General features: G+C 47.9%; 2 protein-coding genes across 2 annotated transcripts in view; both read right to left on the bottom strand.

Moving 5' to 3' along the window:
- The window catches only part of LOC115464381 (vomeronasal type-2 receptor 26-like), a 75425-nt gene extending 71719 nt beyond the window's left edge, over positions 1–3706 (bottom strand). Inside the window, exon 1 of the mRNA XM_030194767.1 lies at positions 3638–3706. Within this exon, the coding sequence (XP_030050627.1) occupies positions 3638–3706 (69 nt within the window). The remainder of the gene's footprint in view (positions 1–3637) is intronic.
- An 813-nt stretch (positions 3707–4519) lies between these two features.
- Positions 4520–20172, bottom strand: part of LOC115464380 (vomeronasal type-2 receptor 26-like) — a 72103-nt gene continuing 56450 nt past the window's right edge. Inside the window, exon 5 of the mRNA XM_030194766.1 lies at positions 4520–5424. Coding sequence (XP_030050626.1) covers positions 4520–5424 — 905 coding nt within the window. The remainder of the gene's footprint in view (positions 5425–20172) is intronic.

The raw sequence follows: 20172 nt of genomic DNA, 5'->3' as shown, positions 1-20172 counted from the left end.
CCTTAAAACAAATATAAATATAATTCCCTAGTTTAAAAAAACCTAACCTTATTTTTATGAGCCCTAGACTAAAAAAGGAGTGATCAGGTGACAAACAGGAACCCACTCAACACCCAACAATCACTCCCCCCCCCCCCAGTAATCCCAGTGATCACACTTAATTCTATATATACAAATTTTACACAACCAGCATTTATCCACCCTTCTTCACCAACTCACTCATAACTCACTTCTTTCAGCCAAATTATTCACTTTTCCAACCTTGCCCTGAACCACTCACCCTTTAACCACCTATCACCACCAGCCACACCAAAACACAACCTCTCCTCACCAGATCCCAACTCCTTCTCCCAATCGCCAGCGACTCCGTATCCAAGGATACGGAGCTTTCGGCTGGATTCCGGGAACCCCTCAGCCAATCATCTGCTGCCCTCAAAATTCAAAGTTTCACTTCTGACTGGCGGAATCTTGACCAGCAGTGCAAAATCTCCATTTTTTTTTTCCATTATTCCCCATAGGAAATAATGGAACAACTAAAAAATGAAACAAAAACACCCTCAAACTTAAACTTCATTACCCCCAAATTTCCAAAATAATAAAACTTTCCCTTCCCTATTAACCTATATTTTCCAAATTTAAAAATACCTAAATTTTCCACCCGTCCCACTAAATCCCTCTCGGAAACCCCTTTAAAAATCCCAAAATAATTTTAAAAATATCCCAAAAATTCAAACTCCTCCCTTTAAACCTACCCCATCGAATTTAACAATTTAACCCTTTAACAACCACCCCTTCAAAAACCCCCTAAAAATATTAAAATTTTAAAATTCAATTCGGCAGAAAAATTCTAAAAAATTCCCCGACCCCAAATCCAAAAACCAAATTTAAATAACTTAAAACCCTGATTTTTTAAAATAAAAAACGCAATTTCTGCAATTTAAAATTAAATTAATTAAAATTTCGGGTCATGCGACCCCCCTACCTGAAAGCTGAATTTTCCCTTAAGCGAAGACCCCCGCTGGTTCTGGTCCTCCGGTTTCCAAAACGGAGACAAAACAAAAAAACTTCCGTGTCTGGGCCTAAAATTTAGCCCCAGGCTTCGGCCTACACGGAGCTTTTTCGCGAATGCGCGTCGCCAATTCGTGCATGTGACGCGCCCCCGTTTGGAAACACGGGTCCGACAACCACGGGAGCGCCTGATTCACTTTGCAAGGCCCGGGGACATTCCCCACCAACCCCGAGCCACGGAAGCGACAGCGCTTCTTCCCACTGGCCGAAACAGTCCCAAACTTGCTCTCCTCTTCCTTTCTTTACCGGGAACGCCAGAGCATCCCGGACTTCGACTGACCACCTTCCTCTAGAACCGGCCTTACAGGGGCCCCCTAAAACCAGCCATCTCACCCAAAAAACGCCCAAAACGGCACTGAAACGCTCCTCCAGCACTTCCCCTTGTAAAAGAAAAATAAAATAATTAGCGCTACCCTCCACAGCACATGTACCACCAGCAACCTCATCCCAACACCCTGAAGATGACCCCAAGCCCCACATAGGACCCCAGGTAAGTAATTTTTAATTTTTCTTCCCATTTTTAACCTCCTGTTACATTAAATCCATAAATTCAATGCTAGACCATGTCAGGCCTTCAGCATTGAATTTCTGGATAGCTTTTTTTCAAGATGCTAAAAAATAGGGGGTGGTAGCAGGTCAGCGGCAACCAGGGGCGTAGCCACGGGTGGGCCTGGACGGGCCCAGGCCCACCCATTTTCCCTCCAGGCCCGCTCATCCTTCGCACGCTGTCGCTGCCCTTTTGTCCCGCGGAGGCAGCGTTCAGCATTTCCTTCCTGCCCTGTCTTTTCCCCATCGTCCCTGCAAGTGGAATCCTTCTCCTTTTCGGCCGTCGTGCTGTGCTGCCGTTCACACAGGCAGCTTCGCTCCTCCCTGCCACATCCATTCTGGCCCTCTCTGATGCACTTCCTGTTAGGGCCAGATGAACGCGGTGGGGGAGAGCGAAGCTGCCTGTGTGAACGGCAGCGCAGCGCGACGGCCGAAAAGGAGAAGGATTCCACTTGCAGGGACGATCCAGCGGGAAAAGACAGGGCAGGAAGGAAACGCTGAACGCTGCCTCCTCTGGACAAAAGGGCAGCGACAGCGCGCGAAGGTTGTGGATGGGCGGGCCTGGAGGGAAAATGGCTGAGCTGCTGGGACATGGGAGGGAGAGAGGAGGAAGGGACTTGAGGGAAGGGAGAGAGCTACTGGAACATGGGAGGGAGAGGAGGAAGGGACTTGAGGGAAGGGAGAGAGCTACTAGACATGGGAGGGAGAGGAAGAAGGGACTGGAGGGAAGGGAGAGAGCTACTGGGACATGGGAGGAAGAGGAGGAAGGGACTTGAGGGAAGGGAGAGAGCTACTGGACATGGGAGGGAGAGGAAGAAGGGACTGGATGGAAGGGAGAGAGCTGCTGGACATGGGAGGGAGAGGAAGAAGGGACTGACGGGAAGGGAGAGCTGCTGGGACATGGGAGGGACTGGCGGGAAGGGAGAGAGCTACTGGACATGGGAGGGAGAGGAGGAAGGGGCTGGAGAGCTTCTGGACAAGGGAGGAAGAGGAACAAGGGACTAGAGGGAAGGGAGAGAGCTGCTGGACATGGGATGGAGAGGAGGAGGGGATTGGATGGAAGGGAGAGAGCTGCTGGACATGGGAGGGAGAGGAGTAAGGGGCTGGAGAGCTGCTGGACAAGGAAGGAAGAGGAAGAAGGGACTAGAGGGAAGAGAGCTGCTGGATAGGGAGAGAAAGAGGGGAGATGGATGAAAGGATGCAGAGAGAAAGGGGAGAAACTAGAAGGATGTGGAGAGAGGGGGGAGACTGAACAGAAAAGGGTAGAGAGATAGACACTGGATAGAAGGAGAGGGGAGATAGAGACACTAGATGGAAGGATCAGGAGAGAGCGTAGATGAGTGGAAGGATAAGGAGAGAAAGAGGGAAGACACTGGATGGAAGGGTAGGGAGAAAAAGGAGACGCTGGATGCAAAAGAAAGAGGGGAGACACTGGAAGGATGGGGAGAGAAAGAGGGGAGCTGCTGGATGGAAAGAGGGAGAGGATAGAGTAGGGAAAAACTGGAGAATAAGAGGAAGGGGCATGTGGCGAACAAGGGTGAGGAAAAGATGAAAAGCCATAGGTGATGAATGGACAGGAAACCCTGGCAAGAGAAAGACGAAGGAAAGCAGAATCTAGAGACTGGGAGCAACACAATGAGAAAAAGTAAATGGCCATACAACAAAGGTAAACAAAATAATTTTATTTTTAATTTAGGATAAAGTAATATGGTACCTGTGTTAATAAAGTTTCAGAGACCAATACGTCCTTCCTTAGTTCAGGAGAGGATACCGTAACAGCATTATACTGACCTGAGGCAGGAGGTTTTGGCCTCTGAAAGCTCACTGAAAAGTGTGACTAAATTTTGCTGGGGGAGGGGGGTAGAGAGAAAATTTTGTGCCCACCCACTTTGGGTTCAGGCCCACCCAAAATTGGCAGTCTGGCTACGCCACTAGCGGCAACACTGTGGTGGTGGGGGTGATGGACAGAAAGTGAACCAAGCTATTCAACTGGAAAAAGACATAAAGATGGATTGCTGAGTACCTGGATGATAACTGTCCAGGAATGGTTTGCTGTGATCTTTATTTCTGTGTATTGCTGTCCTCGCTCCATGTTAGTATGTGAGATGTTTGTCCCCTGCATGTTGAAGGTTATATTTATTTTTCCTGTTTGTTGTTCTTTTCTGAACTGACATAAAGTTTAAACTAAATTCTATAACTTGGGCCTACACTGAGGCACCTGGATGCTGCCTAGTGCATGTGGTGCTTAATATCAGATCCTCAGAGGTAAGGAGATATTCAGCCCAAATGTTGACAATAGTATTTCATTTAATCTATATAATCGGAACCAGTGGCGTTCCTAGGGGGGCGGACACCAGGGGCGGCGCCCCCCCCCCCCCCCCCCCCCCCGATGCAGCGCGGACCCACCTCCCCTCCCGCAAAGGAGCCCCCCTGGGTGCATGCCGCTGGGGGGGAGGTGCCGCAGCGCGCAACTGCTGCGAGTTTATTAACTTTGCTCGTTCGCTGCAGCTCCCTCTGCCCCGGAACAGGAAGTAACCTGTTCCGGGGCAGAGGGAGCTGCAGCGAACGAGAGAAGTTAGCGAACTCTCGCAGCAGGTGCGCGCCGCGGCACCCCCCAGCGGCGTGCACCCGGGGCGGACCACCCCCACCCCCCCCCCCTTGGTACGCCACTGATCAGAACGACTATATATAAAAGCTGAGGTCCTGAATATTTCAGATATTGTAGTCACCGTGACATAACTATACATTTAAACTAAAAGTATAATCTACTCAGATAGTGACTGAATGTTCAGCCCTCTTGAGAATCATGAATGTACAGCTGGCCTTGAATATTAGACAGACTGTGTATGAGTTGGAATTTAAGATTTTGCTGTTATTTTAGCTTTCCTTTAACATTCAGGGAAGTTTACATCAATTTATTTTTTGTAATATACTTCCTGTTGTTCCTGTCAGGCCTCAACAGAATAATGTAGCACTTGGGGATAAAGATACACCCCAGTATTCCAGCACTGGAGGCCAGGATAGCAAATATCTCTACTGCTACCATGTACTTGCCCCTGGTGCTCAGGTATGTTGGGATGAAAGACACCCAGACACTGCAGAACACCAGCATGCTGAAGGTGATGTACTTGGCCTCATTGAAACTGTCAGGTAGATTTCTTGCTAGGAAAGCTACAATGAAGCTGATACCAGCCAGAAATCCCAGGTAACCCAGAACACAGTAAAATGCAATTATTGATCCTTCATTACATTCAATTTGAATTGTTCCATCTTCTGTTTGCGTGTTACGATGTGGGAATGGTGGAGCAGTTCCCAACCAGACAAGGCAAAAGAGGACTTGAAGAAGGGAAAAAGAAAGTACTGTAGAGTATGAGACTCTGGAACCCATCCATTTCCGGAGCTTGCTTCCAGGCTTAGTGGTCTGAAAAGCCATGACCACTGTGATTGTTTTTGCCAGGACAGAAGAGAGAGAGATGGAGAACGTTATTCCAAAGGCAGTCTGTCGAAGAATGCAGGTCACTTTCTCAGGATGCCCTATGAATATCAATGAGCAGAGAAAACAGAGCATGAGGGAGACTAAGAGAATGTAGCTTAGGTTCCGGTTGTTGGATCTCACAATAGGAGTTTCTCTGTAATAAATGAAGATTCCCAAAATGACAGCAGTGATGAGAAAAAAGAAAATGCTGATAAGCATCAAAATGATTCCCAAAGATTCTTCATGGGAAAGGAAGATTATTATTTTTGGGATGCAGACATCTCTTTTTTCATTGGGCCACTGGTCCTCTAGGCATCTTATACAGTTCTCCATATCTGAGAAGACAGAATATTTTCTTAACTTCTCAAAAATAACGTCAGATTACAAGAGTGGCTAAATATTGCTCTTAATTTTAAAGATATAGGGGTTGATATTCAGCCTGCGTTGCTTAGCATTTTGCTGACCACTGCTGGAATGTATTCCCATAAATTCAATGCCAAACCATATCTGAGGTTCAGCACTGAATTTCCGGGTATGTGGAGCTGGATAAAGCATAGCCATTAAGTGCGATATTCAGCCTGTAATCAGCTATGGGGCACCGTATAGACATTTATCTGTACTATTTATGCAGTTACTTTGGCCAATTAATTGCTGAATATAATTAACCAGTCAAGTACTGATTTAGACCACAGAATGCCCCCAAAATAGCTGGATATGAGACTGATAGGCTCTAACTGGATATTCCATATCATCATGCTGATCAATCCATAGACTGGTGGGTTGTGTCCATCTACCAGCAGGTGGAGATAGAGAGCAATCCTTTTGCCTCCCTATATGTGGTCATGTGCTGCCGGAAACTCCTCAGTATGTTCTCTATCTCAGCAGGTGGTGGTCACACACAGCAGCAGCTCTGGCTAGGTCTCCAAGCCTAATTTTTAGGTTTTGTTGAGTACCTGGGGTTGAGGGCTCTTCTTGAGCAACTGCAAACCTAGTGGCGCCAGGTCCCTCCTTTTCTCCCCCCTCCCGCTGGCTCCGTTTAAAAAAAAAAAAAATTTTGGACGTCCTTAAGGGCGTTTATTTCAACGTTTATTTAAACGTTTATTGCAGCTACTCACTGGGACACCAGTTCGTTACAGCTCGGAGCGAGAAGCAGGTAATTTTTACCTTTTTATAGCGGGCAGGGGGTTCCCCGATCGATCTCCACGTGGCCTATGGCGTCGGAGGGCGAGGGCGCGAAGAATCGCTCCCCGGACCGCGTGTGCGCTTCTAGCGGGGATGCGGGGGTCTTACAGTCTGATTCGCCCTTGTTGGGTGTCAGTTTGGAGGCCGGTCAGTGTCCCGGGTCTTCCTCCGGTGCGTCGGTTTTTCCCGCCATAAATGCCCATCCCCCGCTGCTCGCCTCCGCCATCTTGGCCGGCCACTCTGCTCGGACGGCTTCTTCTTGGGCCGCCCTTGAGCTGGGAGACGTTAATGCCATCTTGGATGCACAGCATGTTTCTCCCCCGCTCTTGCGAGCGCCGGTTGAGGGTGCGTCTAGGGCTGTGGCCCAGGCTGCTGAAGTGCACAGTCTGGGGGTTTCTCCCCCGAGTTTATTTTGCTGCTGCATCAGGCCTTCCTTATGCAAAACGCTGCCCCTTCTCCCTTGTCCGATAAAGGGGTTGAGGCCCCCGGAAGTAAACGCCCTCAGGTGGATTCCCAGGCCTTAAAGGACTCTGTCTCCTCTGATGTAGATGAGGGCAGCGTATCTGAGTTCTCCCAACGGTCCTTTGGGGATTCCTTGGAGGAGACGGATTCCCACTCGGATGGAGCGGATGACCCCTCTGCAGCGCGGATCTTTCGCTCAGAGGATTTGCCCAACCTGTTAGTGCAGGCCATGAGCATTTTGAAGATTTCCTCTCCAGAGGATGTCTCTCCCTCAGCCCCTGTTGGCTCCGCCATTATGCTGGGGACGAAGCGCCCGCCTAGAACCTTCCACATGCATGATGCCATGCACACCTTAATTTCGGCTCAATGGGATGTCCTGGAAGCGAGCCTCAAAGTGGCTAGGGCTATGTCCCGCCTCTATCCTTTGCCTGAAAGTGAACGGGAGGCCTTTCTTTGGCCTACCGTGGATTCTTTAATCACTGTGGTGACTAAGAAAACGGCGTTGCCGGTGGAAGGTGGCACGGCCCTAAAGGACGCCCAAGACAGAAGATTGGAGGCGGCCTTAAGGTCGTCCTTCGAGGCGGCTGCCTTAAGTTTGCAGGCCTCAGTTTGCGGCTCCTATGTGGCCAGGGCGTGCCTGACGATGGTGCAGCGGGCTTCCCCCTCGGATCCTTCCTTGAGGGCTGATTGGCCGGCCCTGGAATCGGGCTTGGCTTATTTGGCAGACTTACTGTATGATGTCTTGAGAGCCTCGGCTAAAGGTATGGCTCAGACAGTCTCTGCGCGGCGGTGGCTTTGGCTGAAACATTGGTCTGCTGACCACACCTCTAAGTCCCGCCTGGCTAAGTTGCCTTTTAAAGGCAAGCTGCTCTTTGGGGTCGAGCTGGACAAAATTGTGACCGATCTCGGCACGTCTAAGGGCAAGAGGTTACCAGAGGTCAGGGCTCGGGCCAGTGCTCGCCCCGGTAACTCCAGAGGATGGTTTCAGGAAGCCCGTCGGTACCGCCCGGGCAAGTTGGGCTCCTCTGCCCCCTCTTCCTTCAAGAGGAACTTCTCCCCCAAGCAGCATTCCTTTCGCAGAGACCGCTGTCCCGGAGGTGCGCCCTCCGGTCCTCCCCCAGAGTCTCGTACCCAATGACGGGGTCCTGGTCCATGGCCCAGTGCAGATTGGAGGACGCCTGTCCTCATTTCTGGGCGAGTGGACCAGGGTAACTTCAGACGCTTGAGTGCTGGAAGTCATCAGAGATGGCTACAAGCTAGAGTTCTGCCGACCCTTAAGAGACGGGTTTATTCTCTCTCCCTGCAAGTCTCCGGTCAAAGCTGTGGCAGTGCAGCAGACCTTGGACAATCTGATCCGCCTGGGTGCGGTCGTTCCGGTGCCAGAAAATCAGCTTGGCAAGGGACGTTACTCCATTTACTTTGTGGTACCAAAGAAAGGAGGTTCTGTACGGCCTATCCTCGACCTCAAAGGGGTCAATCGGGCCTTGAAAGTTCGGCACTTTCGCATGGAGACTCTCCGCTCTGTTATAGCGATAGTGAAGGCAGGGGAGTTCCTGGCATCCTTGGACATCAAGGAAGTGTACTTGCATATTCCCATCTGGCCTCCTCATCAACGCTTTCTGCGTTTTGCAGTCCTGGGCCGACACTTCCAGTTCAGAGCCCTCCCGTTCGGGTTGGCTACTGCTCCGCAGACCTTCTCCAAAGTAATGGTGGTCATCGCGGCCTTCCTGCGAAAGGAAGGAGTACAAGTCCATCCTTATCTGGACGACTGGTTGATCCGAGCCCCCTCTTATGCAGAGTGCGGCAAAGCTGTGGACCGGGTGATTGCTCTTTTGAGCTCCCTGGGGTGGATCATCAACTGGGAGAAAAGCCAGCTGCGCCCGACTCAGTCCCTGGAGTATCTGGGAGTTCGATTCGACACCCAAGTGGGCAGAGTGTTCCTGCCGGACAATCGGATTGTCAAACTTCAGGCTCAGGTGGACCAGTTTCTAGTAGCCTCTCCGCTTCGGGCTTGGGACTATGTGCAGCTGTTGGGCTCTATGACGGCCACGATGGAAGTAGTGCCCTGGGCCAGGGCTCATATGAGACCACTACAACACTCTCTGCTGCAGCGCTGGACTCCGGTGTCGGAGGATTATGCTGTGCGCCTTCCCTTGGACCCAGCAGTGCGCAAGGCGCTGAGCTGGTGGCTGAAGACAGACAAGTTGTCTGCAGGGATGCCTCTTGTGACCCCGGAGTGGATTGTCGTCACGACGGACGCCTCTTTGACGGGCTGGGGAGCCCACTGCTTGGGAAGGGCAGCGCAGGGGCTCTGGTCTCCTGCAGAGGCAAAGTGGTCTATCAACCTCCTGGAACTCAGAGCCATTTGGTTGGCGCTTTTGGAGTTCCTCCCGGTACTGGCGTTGAAGCCAGTACGGGTCCTGTCGGACAATGCCATAGCTGTGGCCTATGTCAACCGCCAGGGAGGTACCAAGAGCGCCCCTCTAGCCAAGGAAGCCATGAATCTATGCCAGTGGGCGGAAGCGAACCTGGAACAGCTGTCGGTGGCCCACATTGCCGGAGTCATGAATGTCAAGGCGGACTTTCTCAGTCGCCATACCTTGGATCCCGGAGAGTGGCAGTTATCGGCTCAGGCATTCTTGGACATCATGAAGCGCTGGGGCCAGCCGAGCCTAGATCTGATGGCGTCATCGGCCAATTGCCAAGTGCCGCGCTTTTTCAGCAGAGGACGGGACCCTCGATCTCTGGGAGTAGATGCTCTTCTCCAACAGTGGCCGACACAGGAGCTTCTCTATGTGTTCCCGCCCTGGCCCATGTTGGGCAGGGTACTAGACCGGGTGGCAAAGCATCCGGGCCGGATAATCCTGGTGGGTCCGGACTGGCCCAGACGTCCCTGGTATGCGGACTTGATCAGGCTCTCAGTGGACGACCCTCTGCGGCTGCCAGTGGAGCAGGGCCTGTTGCATCAGGGTCCCGTGGTGATGGAGGATCCCTCCCCCTTTGGTCTTACGGCCTGGCTATTGAGCGGCAGCGTCTGAGGAAGAAGGGCTTCTCAGACAAGGTCATCGCCACTATGCTGACAGTGAGGAAGTGCTCTACTTCTACTGCTTACGCCAGGGTTTGGCGTACCTTTGCAGCGTGGTGTGAAGCAGGCTCACTTTCTCCCTTCACTGCTCCAATTTCTTCAGTGCTGGCGTTCCTGCAAGAAGGTCTGGAGAAAGGCCTGTCGCTCAGTTACCTTAAAGTCCAGGTAGCGGCTCTGGCTTGCTTCAGGGGCCGCCTGAAGGCTGCTTCCCTGGCTTCGCAGCCAGATGTGGTACGTTTTCTCAAGGGAGTTAATCACCTGCGCCCTCCTCTGAACTCAGTGGTGCCTGCGTGGAATCTCAACCTGGTGCTAAGAGCCTTGCAGAAGCCGCCTTTTGAACCCTTGTCGAGGGCATCTCTGAAAGACCTGATGTTGAAAGCAGTCTTTTTGGTGGCTATCACTTCAGCCAGAAGAGTTTCCGAGCTCCAGGCACTCTCATGTTGAGAGCCTTTTCTGCAGTTCACTGAGGCAGGAGTGACTATTCGCACAGTGCCTTCCTTCCTGCCCAAGATTGTTTCTCGCTTCTATGTGAAACAGCAGCTCTGTCTCCCTTCCTTTCGTAGGGAGGACTACCCAGAGGAATACTCTGCTCTCAAATATCTGGATGTGAGACGAGTCATCATCAGATACTTGGAAGTGACCAATGATTTCCGGAAATCGGATCATCTGTTTGTCCTGTTTGCAGGTCCTCGTAAGGGTCTGCAGGCTGCTAAGCCTACAGTGGCAAGATGGGTCAAGGAAGCCATTGCAGCGGCTTATGTGGCCGCGGGGAAGGTGCCACCTATTCAGCTGAAGGCTCACTCCACTAGAGCTCAGACGGCCTCGATGGCAGAGGCCGGGTCCGTCTCCTTGGAAGAGATATGCAAGGCGGCAACTTGGGCATCGGCCCATACCTTCTCCAGGCATTACCGCTTGACTGTGGCTGCCCGGGCGGAGGCCCGGTTTGGAGCTTCAGTGTTGCGGTCAGGGATTTCAATGTCCCGCCCTGGGTGAGTACTGCTTCGGTACATCCCACCAGTCTATGGATTGATCAGCATGATGATATGGAAGGTAAAATTATGTATCATACCTGATAATTTTCTTTCCATTAATCATAGCTGATCAATCCATAGCCCCTCCCAGATATCTGTACTGTTTTTATTCTGGTTGCATTTCAGGTTCAAGTTTAGTCTTCAGTTCCTGTTCAGGAGGACTTCGTGTTCAAGTTTTTTCAATTGGATTCTTCAAGAGTTGAGATGAGTTTGTGATACAGTGAGCTGCTGCATTCCTCTCCCCTCCGTTTTACGGGGCTGGATTGAGACATAAATTCTGCCGGTGCTCCCTCCCGCTTCGTGCGGCTGTAGGGCAGCTTTGTACCCCTCCCGCTTCGGCGGTGTTAGAGTCAGTCAGCTCCTCCCGCGGTTGCTGTTGCAGGATAAGCCAGATCCCCCCGCATCGGCGGGGTGGTGTCCCTGCCCCGCTCCGCGGGGATGAGCTGGACGGATTCCCCTCCCCCACTTGTGTGGGGATGAGCTGGGTTAATTCCCCTCCCCCGTTTCGGCGGTGGTGAGCTGGGCAGAGTGTCCCTTTGTGGGTGTAATTCTCTAAGTGCTGAGTCCTGCGGATGGAGCTTGGATATCGACATACTGAGGAGTTTCCGGCAGCACATGACCACATATAGGGAGGCAAAAGGATTGCTCTCTATCTCCACCTGCTGGTAGATGGACACAACCCACCAGTCTATGGATTGATCAGCTATGATTAATGGAAAGAAAATTATCAGGTATGATACATAATTTTACCTTTTCAGCAGCACTAATTGGTTAAGAGCTATTGAATTTGACCGGTTAGCCCTGAGCAAGTGATTTAACTATTTTTGGCCAGTTAAATCACTTTGAATATTGATCTGATATAATTTAAAGGAGATGTTTGAAAGCCACTTACCGGATTTAGTCATATAATTGCTTTACAGTACACAGAGAGGGGCATAATCGAACGCAAACGCCTATTTCCATGGGCGTTTATCTCCGAGAACGGGTCCGTGAAGGGGCGGGCCGAACCGTATTTTCGAAAAAATGAACGTTTTTGAGCTGGGCGTTTGTTTTTTTTAGCGATAATGGAAACTAAAAACGCCCAGCTCAAAAACGTCCTAATCCGAGCCATTTGGTCGTGGGAGGGGCCATGATTCGTAGTGCACTGGCCCCCCTGATATGCCAGGACACCAACTGGGCACCCTAGGTCAGTGCGGTGGACTTCAGAAAAAGCTCCCACATGCATAGCTCCCTTACCACAGGTGCTGAGCTCCCAACTGCAGATCAGAGGTTGTGCCTCACTGGCAACGAGTCTCCCTGGTACTGAGATTAGCAGTAGGTCAGAGCTGGCAGAATGCTGTACAATGCCCTCTTTCAGCCACATTCAAGGTAAGAACTAAGTTCTCTAACGTGGCTAACACAGGAAAGGGAACTAAAACTGGCTTACAAAAATGGCCACTACCGCATGGACTACAACAGGAAACACAACAGGGCACACTCTGACCCAGTAGGCAGGGGGAAAAGCACCATGGGAGAAGAGCCTACCAACTACCAACATCGTGAGACTGTAACACAAGCTAATGAAATCACGGAGCCCAATACCCTACACTCACCACAATGCAATGCTGATGTGACCCTGTACTGCACCCGAGAGCCACATCTGACCCAGGGAAAGGCTGTGACAGGATCGAACACATTCTGCTGTCATGGAGGTGGGTACGGCATTTGAGGCTGGCATAAAGGCTGGGAAAAAGTTTTTAAAGTGGGGTTTTTTTTGGTGGGAGGGGGTTAGTGACCACTGGGGGAGTCCGGGGAGGTCATCCCCAATTCCCTCCAATGGTCATCTGGGCAGTTGGGGCACTTTTTTGGGACTTGTTCGTGAGAAAAAAGGGTCCAAAAAAAGTGACCCAAAATCGCGGTGAAAATGCCTTTTTTTTTCCCGATTATCAGCTAAAGACGCCCATCTCTCCTCAGCTGATAACCACGCCCCAGTCACGCCTCTGACACGCCCCCATCAACTTTATTTGTTTCCACAACGGAGTGCAGTTGGAAACGCCCAAAATCGGCTTTTGATTATACCGATTTGGGCGCCTTTGCGAGAAAAACGCCCATGTACCGATTTGGGTCGAAATATAGGCGTTTTTCTTTTTCGATTATAAGCTGGAGAGGGTTCATAAAACACACACTTTTAGCCATTTTAAAAAGAGGCTTCCTGAGGACATCTTTGCTTTGTGTGAGTAAAGTACTTCCACAAAAAGGAATGTCCTAACCTGTACATCATTTTACCCCTTTTTTGAGTCATAATGTCCAACCTTTGCAAGAACTTTATTGATCACTAACCCATAAAAGTACGTTTGAGAAAAAAAACTCACATTTATAGTTTGAGAAATGTCAGAGGGGTATTTGCAGGGGAGAAGCACGGATGGGCCATTATAACGTCCTCACTTTTGCTTTCCATTCCTTTCCTAATAATATCTAACATTCTATTTGCTTTCTTAGCCACCGTGGCACACTGAAAAGAAGGTTTCAAAGTATCATCAACAATGACGCCGAGATCCCTTTCTTGGTCGGTGACTCCTAACGTGGAGCCTTGCATTACTTAGCTATAGTTCGGGTTCCTCTTGCCCACATGCATCACTTTGCACTTGCTCACATTAAACGTCATCTGCCATAGTAACATAGTAGATGACGACAGAAAAAGACCTGCACGGTCCATCTAGTCTGCCCAACAATTTAAACTCATATGTGAAAGTTTATGTGTATACTTGACCTTGATTTGTTTCCACCATTTTCAGGGCACAGACCGTAAAAGTCTGCCCAGAACAAGGCCCACCTCACAACCACCAGCCCTGCCTCCCACCACCAGCTCTGCCACCCAATCTCGGCTAAGCTTCTGAGGATCCATTCCTTCCGATCAGGATTCCTTTATGTTTATCCAACACATTTTTGAATTCCATTACCGTTTTTATCTCCACCACCTCCCGCGGAGGTCATTCCAAGTATCCACCACTCTTTCCGTGAAGAAATACTTCCTGACATTTTTCTTGAGTCTGCCCCCCCTTCAATCTCATTTCATGTCCTTTCGTTTTACCGCCTTCCCATCTCCGGAAAAGGTTCGTTTGCGGATTTATACCTTTCAAATATTTGAACGTCTGTATCATATCACCCTTGTTTCTCCTCTCCTCCAGGGTATACATATTCAGGTGCGCAAGTCTCTCCTCATACGTCTTGTAACACAAATCCCATACCATTTTTGTAGCTTTTCTTTGCACTGCTTCAGTTCTTTTTACATCCTTAGCAAGATATGGCCTCCAAAACTGAACACAATACTCCAGGTGTGGCCTCACCAACGACTTGTACAGGGGCATCAAAACCTCTTTTTTCTGCTGGTCACACCTCTCTATACATCCTAGCAACCTTCTAGCTACGGCCACCGCCTTGTCACACTGTTTCGTCGCCTTCAGATCCTCAGATACTATCACCCCAAGATCCCTCTCCCAGTCCGTACATATCAGACTCTCCCCGCTTAACACATACGACTCCCGTGTATTTCTACACCCTAAGTGCATCACTTTGCATTTCTTCGCATTGAATTTTAATTGCCAAACCTTAGACCATTCTTCTAGCTTCCGTAGGTCCTTTTTCATGTTTTCTACTCCCTCCCGGGTGTCCACTCTGTTACAAATTTTAGTATCATCCGCAAAAAGACAAACTTTACCTTCTAACCCTTCGGCAATGTCACTCACAAATATATTGAACAGAATCGGCCCCAGCACCGATCCCTGAGGCACTCCACTACTCACCTTTCCCTCCTCCGAGAGAATTCCATTAATCACCACCCTCTAGCGTCTGGCCGCCAACCAGTTCCTAATCCAGTTTACCACATTGGGTCCTATTTTCATCCCATCAAGTTTATTTATGAGCCTCCTGTGGGGAACCGTGTCAAAAGCTTTGCTGAAATCTAAGTAGATTACGTCCATAGCATGTCCACGATTCAATTCTCCGGTCACCCAGTCAAAGAATTCAATGAGATTCGTTTGGCACAATTTCCCTTTGATAAAACCATGTTGTCTGGGATCTTGCAACTTATTGTCTTCCAGGAAATTTACTATCCTTTCCTTCAGCATCACTTCCACTACTTTTCCAATAACCGAAGTGAGGCTTACCGGCCTGTAGTTTCCAGCTTCTTTCCTATCGCCACTTTTCTGAAGAGGAACCACATCTGCCGTTTTCCACTCCCATGGAACCTCTCCCGTCTCTCTCAGGATTTATTAAACAAATCTTTAAGAGGACTCACCAGAACCTCTCTGAGCTCCCTCAATACCCTGGGGTGGATCCCGTCCGGTCCTACGGCTATGCCAACCTTCAGATTTTTAAGTTGTTCATACACACTCTCTTCCGTGCTCTATCCACTCCATTCTCATATGTACTTTTGTCAGTCAATTGTGGTCCTTCTCCAGGATTTTCTTCTGTGAAAATAGTGCAAAAGTATCTGTTTAGCAAATTTGCTTTTTCTTCATCATTTTCTACATAGCGGTTTGCAGCATCTTTCAGTCTCACAATTCCCTTTTTTGTCTTCCTCCTTTCACTAATATACCTGAAGAAATTTTTGTCACCCCTCCTTACCTTTCTAGCCATTTGTTCTTCCGCTTACGCTTTCGCCAGACGTATCTCTCTCTTGGCGTCTTTTAGTTTCATCCGGTATTCCTCTCTGTGTTCCTCTTCTTGAGTTTTTCTGTACTTCAGGAATGCCAGCTCTTTAGCCTTTATTTTTTCAGCCACTTGCTTGGAGAACCATATCGGTTTCCTTTTTCTCTTGCTTTTATTTACTCTCTTTACATAAAGGTTTGTAGCCCTGTTTATAGCTTCTTTCAGCCTGGACCACTGTCCTTCCACTTCTCGCCCTCCCATCCCATCAGCTCCTTCCTCATGTATTCCCCCATTTTACTAAAGTCAGCACGCTTGAAATCCAGGACTTTGAGTTTTGAGTGGCTGCCCTCCACTTCAGCTGTCATATCAAACCAAACCGTTTAATGGTCACTGCTGCCCAGATGAGCACCCACTCGGATATTTGACACACTATTCCCATTTGTGAGCACCAGATCCAGCATCGCTCCCTCCCTCGTGGGTTCCATCACCATTTGTCTGAGCAGAGCACTTTGAAAAGCATCCACGATCTCTCTACTTCTTTCCGATTTTGCAGACGGAACCTTCCAATCTACATCTGGCAGATTGAAATCTCCCAGCAACAGCACCTCTCTCTTCTTTCCTAACTTTTGAATATCCGCGATCAGATCCTTATCTAGTTCCTCCAGTTGTGTCGGGGGTCTGTGGACAGAGGTTCTATCATCTCTTTTTAAGGTGATCCATATTGCTTCTTCTTTTCCCCATGTCCCTGTCATTTCATTCGCCGTGATATCATTTCTCACATACAGAGCTACTCCTCCACCTTTACGACCATCTCTATCCTTCCTAAATAGATTATAGCCTGGTGTATGTTTGCATCCCATTCATGGGAACCATTTATCCATGTCTCTGTGATTGCAACAGTGTCTAAGTCTGCCTCCAACATCAGGGCTTGAAGGTCATGAACTTTATTGCTTAGACTGTGAGCATTTGTGGTCATCGCTTTCCATCTACATTTCCTGGTATGTGTTTCAACATTAGTGATTTGGGGGTGTCTTATCACTTTGGGTACTTTCCTATCTTTTTGTTCCACCTTCATTGCTTTTTCTTCTGCCTCCGTTCTATTTTTAGGAACATCACAGTGCTGTAATGGAGCAAACGAATTCTGTAGGGGCAACACTTCTGAGGGCGGATGCTTCTGTGTTACATAACGAAATCTGCCTGAGCCTACCGTGAACCATCTATTCTTAGGTGGTTTTATCCTTTGAGGCAGTGGTGTGAATTTGGCTTGATTCTGTGCAGTATGATTTTGTGGAGTCTTTGAAGCTGCTTTAAGTGCATCTAATTCCTACTTTACTTTATTGAGCTCCTGTTTTAAACTAGCAAGCTGATGACATATAGGACAAGCCTTTAGTCTCCAGATGATTGGCCTTGAAACTAAAGCACCACAATTATTACAGAGAATAAGAGTCATCCTCTTTTATTGGAATGGGTATGAATAGGTGTGCTATGATGGGGTTAATAGTATGCAAGATTAACTTTACTTTTCAGCCACAAAGGCAGAGAGATTTGTATTTGGGTGGAGTTAATTTGTGATTAGTGTATTTAGGAAAGCTCCTGGGGTGGGTGGGATGCGGGGCAGGGTGGGAGGGCTTAAAATTTAAAACCTTTGGAATGTGTTTGCTGTAAACCCTATCTCTAGAACTGTATTAAGCCACTTATCTACACAGCTGGTTGGGATAAGGGGAAGACAAGGTTAAGTCAAGGGGAAGACCAGGTTACGAAATGCACCAGAAATGTCCAAAAACACAGCTTTAGCATAGGAATATCCAGGAATAAAGCCAGCACAAGTCTTATCTGAGTGAGTTTCCTTCAGGCAGGAGACAAGCAAAGACTTTGAAGCTACCTACCGTGTTTCCCCGAAAATAAGACAGTGCCTTATATTAATTTTTGCTCCCAAAGATGCGCTAGGTCTTATTTTCAGGGGATGTCTTATTCGGGAGTAGTAGGGGGACTGTGGCGGTCGGGAACAGTATTGAAGTGGGGGGCGGTATCCTGCAGGAGTAGGCCGTGGCTCGCCTATCTGCCCACAGTGACCGCAGGACTCGAGCGGAGCAGAGCCGCCCTGGCCGGGCTGGGAATGGAGGAGGGGTATGCACTAGGAAAGGTAATGGAATGTGGGGCCGGGCTGCTCTGGCTGGGGGTCTCGGGAGGTTGTGAGAGGGCTTAGGGTGCAGGATCATCCCTACCGTATTACAAATGTTAAAAAAAAAATTCTACGGTAGCTCCGTTCCCCGTTGGTGGTGCTTTATGCACTCCTCCTGTACATTCGCAACACTTTCCATCCTTCTAGTCTGACTTAGCCCTTGGGCAATGGAGCAGCGCCGAAAGGGCTCGGTTACTCATTTTCTTTTCTTTTATTATTTCTGCAAGGGGGATGTTTCTTTTCTTTCCGGGCTCACTTACCGGTAGTTGATCTTCACAAAAGCGTGAAGGAGGATGGTAGGAGTCCGCTGGACGATAGATTTTCCACCTCAGTCTTGTTTCTTGCATTTCTTTAATGTTATTTTGTCTTTGGGTTACAGCAAAAAAAATTAAGATTTCTGTGTCCATGTCCCATCGGGGCCAAACAAAAACTTTGCTAGGTCTTACTTTCGGGGGAGGCCTTATATTTAGCAATTCAGCAAAACCTCTACTAGGTCTTATTTTCAGGGGATGTCTTATTTTCGGGGAAACAGGGTAGCTCTCAACAGAAACTAGCCACTCCTAATCGTTTTAGAGTGTCTGCAGAAAACCAGGTGGGGTAGGATGGGGGAGGGAGTGAGTTCAGCTCAATTTTAGTAAAAGAAAGAGAGTTCTAATACTATATGGCAGTTTTGAAATCTGAAATCTAGTTTTCAGATTTTCAGATATCAATAAACCAGTTTGAAAACAACAATCGCAAGGTCCTCTTGTAAGTTTTAACAAATTTAATTACCTCACTAGTTACTCCCATCTCTAGATCATTTATAAATATGTTAAAAAGCAGTGGTCCCAGCACAGACCCCTGGGGAACCCCCCTATCTACCCTTATCTATTGAGAATACTGATCATCTAAACCTACTCTCTGTTTTCTATCCTTTAACCAGTTTTTAATCCACAATAGGACACTACCTCCTATCCCATGACTCTCCAATTTCTTCTGGAGTCTTTCATGTTTTGGTTTTATTCATATGTGGATGGCTAAACTTTGTTAAAAGTGGGGGAGCTGTAAAATATAGGAATAGGAACTGTGCGATGAATGATGTCAAGTGAGGAGAGTGTAGTTGCAAGGGGGAAGTTAATTTCTAAAAATAATGTTTTTACTGTTTTGCTCTCAGTCAATTATTATTCTCTGCTGCCAATGTGAATTTTACCTTGTTTTCAGGAATTAGATTAGCAGCCAATGGATTCTACAGAGAAAGAAAAAAATCAAGCTCAGCATGCCCGATTGACAAGCGGTCCCTTATACAGTCTGTATTTGAACAGATGTATGACGAAACCAGACAGAGTGCAGAATTTGTGAAATGTACGCTTTGCAAAGTTAAAGTTAAACATAGCTGTGGCACCCATAATATTTTACTCTGCATTTTTGTTAAGAACTAAGTTTGGTGGTACTCTGCTTAAAGATGTGTCATAGTAGAGCAACTTAGTCTTAGCTGTATTAACCTTTATCAGATTAGTTGATACCCAGCAATCTTGTCTTGGAAGTAAAATCTGAAATTAAATCATTTATGACTGGTACCAAAATAAAAATGCCATCTGTATAAGAAGCATCAAAAAATAATGAGGCTGATAAAATATTCCCAGAGAACGCATAAAAACATTGAATAAAATCGGTGACAAAGGCAAACCTTAAGGGTCGCTATATACTGAGCTCTAAAACTCTGAAAATGTTCCTTTTTTGACACTATATTGCCTATTACCAAGAAAACCCTTAAACCACTTCAGAACAATACCATCCAAACCCAATCCATTCAGCCTATTTAGCAATAACGTATTGTCAACAATATGAAAGGCCCCTGAAACATCAAATTGAATTAGACAGATAGAATATTTTGACTTAACAAGGTCTTAATTTTAGTAACCAGCATAATCAATAAAGATTCAGTTCTATGCATTGTTCTAGATCCATAATGGGAGACATGGAAAATGTTGTGCGTTTCATGCATAAATGTCACATCTATCAAAAATGTCAGGAAGTATTTTTTCACGGAGAGAGTGGTGGATGCTTGGCATGCCCTCCCGCGGGAGGTGGTGGAGATGAAAACGTTAACGGAATTCAAAAATACGTTGGATAAACATAAAGGAATCCTGTACAGAAGGAATGGATCCTCAGAAGCTTAGCGGAGATTGGGTGGCAGAGCCGGTGGTGGGAGGCGGGGCTAGTGCTGGCCAGACTTCTACGGTCTGTGCCCTGAAAATGGCAGATACAAATCAAAGTCAGGTATACACATAAAGTAGCACATATGAGTTTATCTTGTTAGGCAGACTGGATGGACCGTACAGGTCTTTCTCTGCCATCATCTACTATGTTACTATGCGCTAACATTTCCATGAGCTGCTTAATTTTAGTGCCTAAATGGTGAATCCTGTTACAGAATTGCCTGCTCTGTGTTTTTGCTGCTTTGTTGTTCTTGATATTTCTTTGCTGCTTTGATTGAATTACATTTTTAGTAAATTTTGTATGTTCTTTTTCT

This window comes from Microcaecilia unicolor, chromosome 3 (genome assembly GCF_901765095.1).
Source record: "Microcaecilia unicolor chromosome 3, aMicUni1.1, whole genome shotgun sequence".
NCBI classification, from domain to species: domain Eukaryota; kingdom Metazoa; phylum Chordata; class Amphibia; order Gymnophiona; family Siphonopidae; genus Microcaecilia; species Microcaecilia unicolor.
This window is presented reverse-complemented; position numbering and strand designations above follow the sequence as displayed.